Source organism: Pseudopodoces humilis, chromosome 16 (assembly GCF_049639895.1).
Source record: "Pseudopodoces humilis isolate 2021_Gansu_Grassland_sample_001 chromosome 16, ASM4963989v1, whole genome shotgun sequence".
NCBI classification, from domain to species: domain Eukaryota; kingdom Metazoa; phylum Chordata; class Aves; order Passeriformes; family Paridae; genus Pseudopodoces; species Pseudopodoces humilis.
This window is the reverse complement of record NC_142215.1, coordinates 13371477-13384239: the sequence shown is the minus strand read 5'-3', so window position 1 is coordinate 13384239 and position 12763 is coordinate 13371477. Positions and strand designations below refer to the sequence as shown.

At 37.2% G+C, this 12763-nt stretch overlaps 1 protein-coding gene across 7 annotated transcripts in view; it reads right to left on the bottom strand.

Annotated features, from left to right (window-relative positions):
- Positions 1-12763, bottom strand: part of TCF12 (transcription factor 12) — a 159528-nt gene that overhangs the window by 97932 nt on the left and 48833 nt on the right. For all 7 annotated transcript variants that reach the window (XM_014251123.2, XM_014251125.2, XM_014251124.2 and 4 more), the window contains exon 6: positions 7382-7484. In XM_014251123.2, coding sequence (XP_014106598.1) covers positions 7382-7484 — 103 coding nt within the window. The remainder of the gene's footprint in view (positions 1-7381; positions 7485-12763) is intronic.

The following is a 12763-nucleotide window of genomic DNA, read 5'->3' as shown; positions in this document are numbered from 1 at the left end:
ACTTAGGATGACAAAAAAATCTGGGTTCAAGCGTGAGACCATTTTGAAGAAGGCAACATTTCATCTTCTTCCAGCACAATTTGCACTAGGTTCTGGTTTTTTCCTCCCGTTTGTGCACGGTGCAAGCACCACCACTGTCCATGGATGAGCAGAGCTGCAAGTTCTGCTTGTGGGACACACTGCACACTGTAAGATACCTGTGACACTGATAGTATCCAGTGAGAAGGAACCATCACCTCTTCCTAGCACAATGTTTAATTGTACAGCTTGATGGGCTCTCAAGTACAAATTTATTCACTTGCTTACTTCACAGAAAGGAAACTTTTCTGGTTTCTTCCTTGAACCACAGCACTGCAGACTAAGCCCGCGGACAACTCCACCACTGATCCGGAGATACAAAACCCGTCTGAACGCGCGCGGTACTCTCCGGAACGGTTGAGGATGAAGTGCCTCAAGGCTCAGGCGCAGTCCTGAGCGAGCGGATCACCGAAGGGAGGGGGGAATGCCCTCCTCAGCTCCCTGTGCCCGGGGCTGCCACAGCCAGGGAACGCCGGGCACGGGCGGAGGCAGGAGGGCGGGCAGGCAGCTGTGCCCGCGCACCTACCTGGCACGGGCACACCTGAGCACCACCTGAGGAGCGCTGCCAGGGCCCCTCTGCCACAGCTGCTCACCAGCAGAGAGATCAAAGTCTCACAGGGCAGAGAGCACAGGCAGACACCTGCTACGGCATAACGTTACAAAGGACACGAGCCCCCCGCCGCGTGCGGAGAAAGCCTCCATGTATTACCGTAGGTAAAGAAATGTTAGGAAAGCTATTTGATTGAAATATTACCGTAAACAGAAGGGAAAACTAAGCTTAACACACGCTCTTGTGAGCAAAAACCCAAGGGTAAAAATGCCCTGCACTTAGCACTTTCACTAAATGACTGTGTAATTTAATTTCCCAGAAACCCATTAGCTTTCACAAAAGGAAAATTAAGAGCAGATGAGAGCAATTCTTTGGTGTGAGTAGAATTTATTTAATGTAATACCTGGGGAAAAAAAAATTTTAAAAAATCTGAAACTGTATGAGCAGATAGAAAACACCGCAACTCTAGAAAGCTTCAGCCCACGGAGCAGCGGCTGTGTGCTGGCAGTAATCAGTGTGTCATAGCCCAGGTCTGAGAGCTGCCTCTGCCCAACACACCATGCCAGAGCTGGGACACAGCCAGATGCACAAACACTCCAGAACAAAAGGACTACTAGCATTCAAAACAGAAACAAACAAACAAAAAGGAGCCTCAATTTATTTATGGCGGTTTTATATATTCACATGTGAAGTAAATTATTCAAATAATTATCTGGAAGAGACGAAGAAATAAATTAAACCTAAAATGTTACTCTGGGTTTGAAATTTCATTTTAAAACCCAAAATACTACCAAAGTCAAAACAGGCTTTTAGCCAATCTTTATCATATAAAACCAGCATCAATTCAACAGAGTGACATGCCCCAAAAGGAAAAGAAAATCTTAGAAGTGAGCTTAAATGGAAATCTTCCATTTGCCAGATTCATTATATGCAATGATTTGGAAAACGCTAATTATTTAAAAAACATAAATCTATGAGAAACAAGAAAGGCAAGAAGCACTACTGGGGTGAAGCAATGGCAACACTTACTTTGGGAAAAGTAGCCATGATGTAATACATAGAGGAGCCGGTAACTTGGCAATTTTAGCTTTAGTAATCAAAACAATAAGTGATTCAATGAAATGCAAACATAATACTGTGAAACTGCACAATACAGTTATGTTTGTGAATGTTAAGGAACTTTTTCAGCGTAGGAAGTTGACAGTCTATGGCTTGTGGTGGACTCAGTACCAATACCTCTAAGTATTTATTGTAACTGTGGATGATCTTATACTTATGGGTTTTTTACTAGGCAAAAGTAAAAAACTCAACTCAGTAATATTTGACAGATAACTATGCAGAATGTGAAGCTTATCAGGTATCCTTTTACAATTTTCTTTCCACTTACTGCCCTAAAATGATATAGACCAAAGCACTTGTCATAATCTTTGTTTTGTCGCTGTTTTGTCATTTTCTTATTTTAACACTTTCCTCTTTCTTCCTAATGAATTCTCCAAAGGATATAAAATACTCTGTCCCCACCATTCTCCAAGTTAATAACAATGTAACTGCATATAAATTATTTCAGATCAATCTTGCTATTACTCATATCTCTGGAGTTAATTTCCATTGTAATGCCTGGTTTTTTTTTAATGTGTTGAAATATTAATGACTGTAGAAAGCAATTCAAGGAAATCTAACTTTTATTTTGGACAAACAGAGGGTCTGCCAACTCCCTGCTTGCATCTGCCCTCTCCCTTCCTAAAAGATAATTAAGACAAGATTCCTAGCAAAAACTATAATGGCATCATTCTTAATGTGCACCATTTTAATAAATATTTACCTTTACTGGTTTCCTATTATTGCCTTCACCATTATAAACTCATTTGATAATGAGATCTCTCCAATTCCAAAATTCTTTTACTGAAGGGTTACTGAGGAAGAAAACTAGCAATTTTCCTGAAGATTAGTTAGATTCTTAACTGAGTACCAATTCAGATGCACTCCTTCTTTTAATTGTATTTTAAAGTTCAAAAGCCTCTCCTTTTACTGAGAATAACCTTTCATAAATTATGGTTTTAAAGGCTTACATCAGCTGTTCAACAGCGGCATCAGTACTGGAAGGTTTACAGAGGCTTCACCTATTTACCATGTTGCTTCAAAAAATGCTTCTCCAATGTTCATCTCTAAAAATACCTACTACTTTAACCAAGCCAACTGGGGTACTTAAATTACAAGTCAAATAATAGATTTTACAATAAAAATTAAGACAGTAATTTCAGTTTGAAAGATGCACTGCAGAAGCCCAGCCATTCTCAGAAACCTGCACAATCAGTCAATCAAGTCAATTAAATGAATAATAACTCTAAAACCAGAAGGCATCCCAATCCAGATAGTGATCTCTCAATCATATGATTAATACACAAAATCCATTGTGAGTTTCACAGTAACCCAAAGACTAGCTTTGAAAATTCTTGAAATTCGGCTTCCACCCATGAAGCACCTCTCTGCTCCTGTCACCCTTCACACAGTAGTTTCTACTCAGGACATACCTATTAACCCCTGCTACACTGGAACAATATTGCTAAACATTAAGAGAAGGTAAAATTCATGGTGTATATAGGTGTAATTTACTCAGAAACCCGTTTTGCGATGCCGAATGAAAAACCACCCAAGTGACGCAAGTGCATCAAGTACAACCAACAGGAAAGGAAGTTACACTGCAAAAACCCCAACATGTATTACTCTGCTCCCCTTTGCCAGTACTGCCTTTGGTTCTTTCACCTATTTATTTCAAACAGGAGACGACACAGACTTACCCTTTACATTAACATTATAAATAGTAAAAGGAGCTATATTTTTATTAACAATCTGAATAATTTGTAGCTCTAATTACTGTACCAAGTTTCTACTCCCACCTTGTAAATACCAACTGTTGTGTCTTCTCTGCATGGTCAGTCCCTCCATCCCTTAATGCTGGCCATAAGAAAGCACCATAGCATTACCCAGCAGAAGCTTGTTTGGAAGAGAAGCAAAGCCACCGGGATGCTAACAGAGGTGAGTGTTACAAAATCTCCAGATGGTACGAAATAAACTAGTAACTACAACCTGTAGCTGATCTATTGGAGTCAATGAGTAAATGAGGCAGACAATCTAAAATCCTCCTTCATACATTCAGAATCTCTGATTTCATTGACAGGTCTTCAAACCCTGTTGCTAGCTCAGAAACACCTAGAGCTCTAAAATGTAACCCAATTAAACTTTAAAGAAACTAATTAAAGAAATAATGAGAAAACAAGGGAATATATTAGAAAGAAAACTTTCAACAAGGAAGCAAGGAAAAATTAGAAAGCTAAGGTCCAACCACTGTCTTTTCACTCACTATTGACTAAATTTTTTAATGACTTTTTGTCACATAGAAACTTGTGGAACTGTGCAGTTCACAGACGATGAACATGGAGCACAAAAGTTTGGCTGTTATCCTTTCTACCTCTTGTAGACGGGCACACAAAAGAAAGTAATTCCCCTACTTCAAATTTTCAAGATAGACCAACAAAAAACCCTTTAAGCTATATTCAAGAATAATCTGCTTTCTTTCTTCCCAGTAAGTAGTAGTAAAAAAGCTCAGGAGAATAAAGTCCAGGGAACAGTACAACAGAAGATACAATACCACAGGCTTGAAGAGCCCTAGCAAAAACTGACCTCTCCTTGCAAGTGCAGAGTACTAAAAGGCAGCATAATTACAGAGAAAAGAATCTCATATTCTTGTGAATAGTTTTCTAGAATGTAATTAAAAGAGAAGTGTTGAATAAGCAAAGATTATCAAGTCTAAATGGAGCTACAATACCACCAATATATCTTAGCCTGATTTTCTACATATCTCTATGGATACCAAGAGACTATGCTGGTCCCAAGAGGATTCAGTGGTTTTACTCAAAATATAAGTAACAGCCCTTCTTTTTTTATACTACCAAATCAACACGATAATTCTGGAATTCATTAGTGAAGAACACTAACCAATCCAGCATAATAGCTTTACTTCCTCTGCAAAACACTTCAAAAAATATCTAAATGAATATGGAAATGCATCTTTCTGTGGTAAATTGTTCATTATTGAATCATTATCAACTCTTGTTAGACAAAATTTCTCTCTTTTGCAATGTACAAGATCATTAAAATGTTTGAGAGCTCCATCATGAAAGACAGTGGCACTTTATAATCCACTATCTCTTCAGGCAAATATGCTTACGGCTGAACATAATACACAAAACAACAACATCCCCTTGACACACAATTCTTTCTTTTAATGGTACTCTTAAGTGTTGACAGCAATGGTGAAATATGTTGTCACTCTCCCTTCTTCTTTTTTAATAGTTTTTAACTATTTCAGAAATGTATTTCAGTCGTGACAAAATTTTGGGAAGGGACGTATTTCTTAGATCTTGGTTGTGGAACCCCAGATGCTCAATCATTGCTATTAGCTAGTGAGATATTTCCTATAAGCTCATCAAGTTCATGTTCTTTGCCTCCCTCCATCTCCTTTTAAACTCCAAAGATCACAAAATAATGAACCAACACCTTAAATATTGTATGTCTACATCAGCTAATAACATAAATGTGTTCATTCATCCCATGTGTTTATGGGAACATGTCCACAATTTGATATTAAAAAACTCTATAACATCTCTTTGTCTAAAAAAACTTCAGAAGAATTATTATTTTTCTTTTCAATAATAGATAAAGAAACTATAAACACAGATAGTAGTACCACACAGAAAGGTACTACTCTATGTTTTCATGTAGCTTTTATCATTCCTCTCTCCAAACCTTCACCATCAATTAAAATACAGTGCAAAAATTAATGATGGGAAGGTGTAATATACAAAGCTGCATCCTATACAATAACATAAGTAAAATGAACATAATTTTTTGTTATGATAAGCCAAAAACCACAAGTGGAACACTTAAGGACACACTTTTAGAGTTCTCATGTGAACATATCTTAGAGATATATACTGAAAGCTTTCTGTAATTCTTGGCTGCATATAGAAGAAAACGAAGTACTTTTGCTTCAAGAAAATAAAATCCCTAAGAACTCTTAGCCACAAAGCTTTACAAAACTATTTCAGTTCTCAGCTGCTTTGGGTGACTGACACATACATATCTTGCAGTTTGTTAATCCTCTCTACAAAATCATCTAAATGGAAGCCTTCTTCTCAAATCTGTATTAATGATGTAATTCTATTATGTCTAATAGAATCGTCTATTCAATAAAAATGACATGTCTAGAAGATTATTTTTGCCATATATTTAAAGGCATATATTGTTTAGAAATTGGATGGTTTAAATTAAAAACATGAGCAATTAATTTGCCATTGGTAATATGAATTCAAAAAAATAAATCAAACTTTGCTATATAATTTTGTAAAAGAAAATCAGTATCAGATACAAAACCTAGAGACATTCCATACATGCTACTGAACGAAATACTGGAGAAGCACTTGAAGTAACTGATCTTTTTAGCTTTCTGCTACAAAAGAAAAAAGACAACATTTGAAAGAGTATTTGGAGAAAGTCTACTTTGCATTATCAAAATAACTGCTACATTTTAGCTTTGCTGTCTTCAGTTAGAAGTGTCATTGACCAATTGACATGTCTTCTCTCTAATCAAAGTCTACAGAGATGGGCATTTTAAAATTGCCTGTTTTCAGCTTCATACATGAAGCTTAAACAAAACTCTGTTTTCAGCAATAGATGAGCTTTGTCTGTCTGTGTTTCAGAGAACATTAAAGTAGTAAACAAAGACTGAGCAAAGTAGAAAGATTTCCAAAAGAAATTGCAGACCACCAGGATTTGGATTTAGGTAATCCACTTAGATTACCATGGCTATGTCTTAAAAGGACAATACTGAGATCACAAAATAGGTCATGTCTACAAGATGGGGAATACAGAAGTGAAACAATGTGAAATTTACAAATTCAGAACAAATATCCAGAGTCATCCTGAAATCTAAGATACAAAATGAAAATGGTCCCAAGACCAAGTATTACCAAATTAAATATTTTGAAATCAACAGTTTTATGCTCCAAACTGGAACACACAAAAGAAGATTTTTCAACCAATGCCATCAACACATTAACATGTTTCAGGTAACACAAAGTTCAGGAACTGAAAGCAAGCTTTTGATACCTAAGGCCACAGTATAACACACCATTTGCTTGCTTTTTTCCACTTTCAAAAGCAGGAAATGTTTAACAGGTCTGGAAGCAGGAGTTTCCATCTATTTCTTAGAAGTGACAAAGTTTCTAATACAACAAATATCAAAGAAATTAGAAAATTAAAAGTAAGAAGCAAGCCCCCAAATTATTACCTGAAGGGAAGCCTACAGTAGATAGGTAGATAGTTCAAGAATTGCATGTTAGAAAAAAAGTATTTTAAAATGTAGAAATTAAAAATTGCTATAATGTTCTCAAACAAAATTAAGGAAAAGTAATCTTTAAAATAACTTCAAATTTACATCAAATCAAAATATATCAGTTTTCTAGATCAACTTAAGAAAATTTTGGTATTTTCTTCTTCTAAAAAGTCTGGATAATGGCCTTTATGAGAAACTCATACAACATAAAAGGATTTGAATAGGAAAGTCAGTGTTGCTATGAGAAACAGAGCAACTTCCAGATGCTTGACATGTCAGGCCTAGACAAGAGAATGAAAAATGTCTCTTTCTGACCAAAGAGGCTTTGAGGGGATACTCGTAAAGAATTACCTACTTACCCATCAGATTTGAGTTCATGAAAGGTGTCGGGGACAATCCTTCATGAGGCCCTAATCGACTGTCATTCAAGTGATCACTGTAATGAGGACTGTCTGCAAAACCCTAGAGAAAAAAAGACCAGAGTATTAAACAGATTATTTGGCAGCCCTGCTAATTGAGTGTAATGACACTTTCCTAATTAAATGTGCAGAGTCACAATTGGTCATTAATCACAAAAGTTGGCTTTCAGGTCTATCTCACAGAAATTACTCTCTGCCCACATATTACTTTCTCCCCATCTAAAAGAAACCACATATTTTCTTAATAAGCTGTGTCCTCATGGACAAGATTTCTAAAAATTTAATAATATAGAGATATTTTGATATTTGAATCCTCTTAGTGTTAAATCACTAACCACAGAGAGTAAAATTAGTCTGAAGAACTTGCAACTGGGGTTTTTTTTCCCCCCCTAAGCTTTCTGTTTGCATTAATAAAATACAGTGAAAAGTTCAGGAAGAGTCACTGATGTTAAGGAAAAAAATGTTGGTGCAGATGAGAAGAACAAATTCTATTTCTTCTTGCAGCCTGCTATTAATGTTACAGATTAATAGGCATTTTGACATTATCACATTACTAACCAGCATAGCTCACTGACAAAAGGTTTACTTCCATATAGTGATTAAATAAACAACTTTGTCATCTCATTTGCAAACAAGCACTGAAACACTTTTTTGCATTTTTCTACCATTAGCACAGCCAGCTTTGGAGACTTGGGGCAGCCCTTACACAGTCAGGAAACACTGGCTTATTGAAGGCTTACACCAAAGGCAGAGGAGATGGAAAACAAAGCAGTCCTTGGCTGTACGTATTCTTTAATTAACCCAGTTACATGAAGCCCTCCTCAAGACATTTCAAAATCCAGTATACAGCTTTTCTGTATAAAGGTACGAATATGCCAATTGCCCTTCAGAATTACCAAATGCACACTGAATCGCTTATTCTGTACCAAAATATGAAAGACCTAGCACTCAAAATCGTACTTCCTTTGTAGCCAAAGTTTTGAAAAACATTGTGTAAACCTTATCTCACAATTCACACTTAGTCACTTCTCATTCAGAAACCTAAAGCTCAGGCCTAATTAAGGGAGGAGGGAAAACTGTTCACAGCTACCAGAAATGATCCCAAGTGCCCTGGGACTATAAAATCATCAATCACTGAACATTTATCATTTCTCCAGACCGCAGGCTCACATTCAAGACAACATTAATGGGACTGAAACAGGCCTCCCTATCTTTGCAGGCGTGCTGTCAGTTCTACCAAAGGGCTGCTAACTCAGGGCTACAGAACTGTCACAGCACTGCCGCTGCTTATGGATGCGTGTCACACTCCTGCTGCTGTTCGGCTGCACAGCAATCTTCCGGGAGACCCAACTCCCCACTGGATCTTTGGCTGACTTTATCTGCTTCAGAATCGGCGATACACTTGTGATAGGCATTCAGAAACAATCTTAGTGACATTTACAACTTGGTTATGACCACAAGGGTGTCCTCTGGAAAGCGTGACCTAGCCCCGTCTGTCAGACAAGCAGTGTGGAACAGCAGCTGCTGAGGAAATGGAGTGGCTCCTAGCTAAGGTCACCACATGTGGTTTATTTTTATGCTGAAATGAAACAAGAAAGAGATTAAATCTGCTGAATAAAGAAACAAACATTTGCAAATACAGGACCAAAAACAAAGCTCCTAAGTAGGTAGCTTTATATTTGTGTCTCTGTTTTTGCTCCTTATTGTGGTTGTTTATTTAAAACCTTTTTCCCTAAGACTTCAGCTATACAATTTTTAAAAGAAAGAAACTATAAAGGACACTGTCAGTGATAAAAGAGGATCCATATCTCAGACATTCAGCAAGTGGTGCCCAAATAAGGGCCAGAAATTTTTAAGACATCTTTATTTACAGAGTAAATAAGATAATTACTGAAAATACAACATGGGTAAGACTCATTTCATACACAGTTGCACATCATGCAACACAATCTACCTAATACACAGGATTCTTAATGGTCCTCCCCATGTTAATATTGCATACCCCCCTCACAAAAGAGAGGAACTGGAGAATTGGGTGGGTGGTTTATACAAAAAGGAATATTCTTCCTTCTATAATCAAAATTCCTTCAAAGAATACTTGATGTTATGTTCTTTTCATATACCCTCTAAATTTCCCAAAATGCACTTGCAATCAATTACCACAGCATCCAAGACGTACTTCTACAAGACCAGACAAATTAAGTACTTCATCTACCTGGAAAATAGTCAGGGTTATCCTTCACAACACCAAAACATTTGGTATACATGGTGAAAATGTACTAAGGGATATGCAAGCCCTTTAAGTAGAATTGGTCTTTTCAGGACTTTAATGCAATTCCTAAAATTAACTGTATCAGGCATTTCATTATTTGCCACTAGAGAATTCACACTTGTGCAATTGTAACCTATGCCTTCACCTACAGTGAGCCAATGTAAAGGTGTCTTACCTAGGCCACCATGCCTGACACCAATTATTCAGACTCAGTTATTCAGATTCAGTTATGGATTATCAACTCAGGCCACAGAGTTTTGTTTGGGATTAGAAACCCTGGACTGATTACTACATATAATTTACCCACACTAAATGAATACAAAATAACCACAGACACATGCAGTTTTGATTTAACAACTTTTGCACTTCAGAAAAGCAAATTAAGAAAAATCAGAAGAGCTCTAAGGACAGTGATTTAAATCACACAGCTTTTTCAGAGCATTCTTCACATTTAAGCTGTACGTCAAATGAAATGAATTCCTGATACCATTCCTTGCTTTTGCATCTGTAGTGGTAACCTAAAGAGTAAACAAAAAAGTACTGCTACTGGAAAGAACCAACCACAGATAAAAATTCAGAAGCTTCCAATAGCTTCTGAAAAGATACTGGAAGCTTCTAGTCATAAATCAAAGCTCAAAAAATGTATTTAACAAATACAATAGTGCAAACTGACAGCATAGGCTTATTGCCCAAAGAAGAACACAGTTGAGAGCCTTAAAAGGTCTGAAATACCAATGAAGGATAGTGGTTTTTAAGACACACACCCCACTCATGTGACTGAGTAACGAAGAGAAGACACAATCGGCTGGCACGTGAACTCATCCCTTATGGCAAAAGCAGCAGAAGATTGGGGGGAGGGATTTATATGAAATTCTATCAGAGTCCCTTTTCAAATCCATGTTTTAAGCAGGACTCAATAATACATACTGCCAAATTTCATTCTTCCTTTCTGAGAAAGGCAGGAAATCTCAGTTCCTGGCAATTTTGACGACTAATCTACTGAAGCTCACTTAAATATAGCTGGATTGATACAGACTCCAAGCAGAAAAAGGAACTAATCAGTCATGCCAAAAGTTACTCTCCCCTCTTGGGATGAGATACTTGATGATACATATTCTGGATGGTGATGTAATTCATTGGACCACAGGTGGGCTTCCAAAGCCCTTTGGAGCATTTCTACCTCCTGTTACCTGCAGGGCACGTTTAACATAGAAAGGCTAGAAAGAGACATTCCTTGTTGAATACACATCCCCATTTCTGCCTCTGTGGCTCCTCAGCACACCTGCCAATGGATCAGTATACATCAGAGTGCACAGTTGGAGTGTTTAGCAAATAACTGGCAAACAGTCTACAAAATAGGAGTTACAAATTTATTTCCTGTTCTAAGCATCCTTTTCTGCAGGGACTGCAGATAGCTCAGGGAATTTTTCTGCTTGCAGAAAGCAAACTGATTTTGAATATGATTAGATGACATAGCTGTAAACTGAAAACAGTCTTCCTTATTCCAACCTCTTACATAGCTATTACAAAAACAAGTTTTAACTTTCTCAAAGGAAGACAAAACTTCTCTTTCTGTACTGTTATAGCCCAAATAAAGTGCAATTTGGGTTAACTGTTCCCTTACAGCATTTTATAATGTTGTCACTGCTCACTTTGCAGAGGCCTCTCCTTGGATTTCAGTCTGAATGAATGTGATCAGAAAGACCAAGTCAGATACATCTACAAACAAAAGCAACAAGCATTGTCTACTAATATCTACTATGAAATGCAGCAGAAAGACTACTACTAATTAATGCTGCAATTTAACTGAGTAGTGAAGGCACTCTCAACATTGAATGCTCTAATTTTATTAGTTTTTCAGGAATTTCACTGAATTAGAGTGATATTCTCTAATCATTCCAATAAATAAAGTCCACCAATTTAAAAATTTCACAGTTGAAACATTCATTCCCTACCTCTTCTGGGTAAGATGCCCCAAGCACCCAAATGAATTAGGCTCTATCTGTATCAGGAAAAAATCCCCAACCCATACACCCAGGCATTCCTAGGCATGTTTGTCCTGCCAAATCATGAGAGAAGGCCTGACACAATGAGTCTATGCCCCATTTTACAAAGTGGTAATTAACCTCCTAAACCTCAGTGTCTTTTAATGACCATTAAAGTTCTGTCATTTTGGTCAAAGTTAATTAGAGAACTCACCTAAGAACAAGTCAAAAATCTTTCCCAGTTCACTGTCCCTACCCTTTTTCATTGCACTGGTTCCAGGTTTTCAGTAGGATTAATCCTCTCTCATTTACTTCCCCTTCAAAAACATAAAACTATTGTCCCTTAGCAATTATTTTCTGAAGTCACATAAGCAAAACTGTACTCCTGACCTTAACTCAGCTGTGGGTTTTTAGGTTTTGTTTTTAAATAAGCACAACATGTTGTTTCCACTTCAGTGTAAAATGTGAAAAATAGAGAAGACACTGCCACTACATGGCATACAATTTTTCTATGCATTTATTGAGCTCATACTCAACTCATTGAGTTGTCCTCCCTGTACAATTTACTACTCCACAGCATTTCATTTGCTCAAGTCCACTAGACTAGAGATAACAGGGGTTTTGTTTGTTTCTCCTCCCTTAGCCCCAAGCCCTCTCCTACACAAGTCCCTGGGAACAGACCAAAATCTAAGGCTCGTAACCAAGCTGCCAGATCACTAAGCACGTATTTGCATTTTAGCAATTTACAATATAGCTCAATTACTGCTTTTAAACTTAAGACATTAAAATTCCACTAAAATGAATGGTTGAGTTCACAGTTTGACGTGGCTGCAGACCAAAAGATTAAACTTAATGAATGCTGCTTTCAGTTCCTTGAGTTTTATAGTTTGGCTGACTTTAAATAACAAATATTAATTGTTTAAAGCTCAGGAATACTGAGGTCTCTTGCAACCTAAATTTGGCAATGAACTTATGAATCAGGCAACAGTCACCCAAATGACTAATGTGTAAATGAACGAGTGAAGCTACTGCTAAAATCCACTTTATTTTGGACTATCTGGCTCT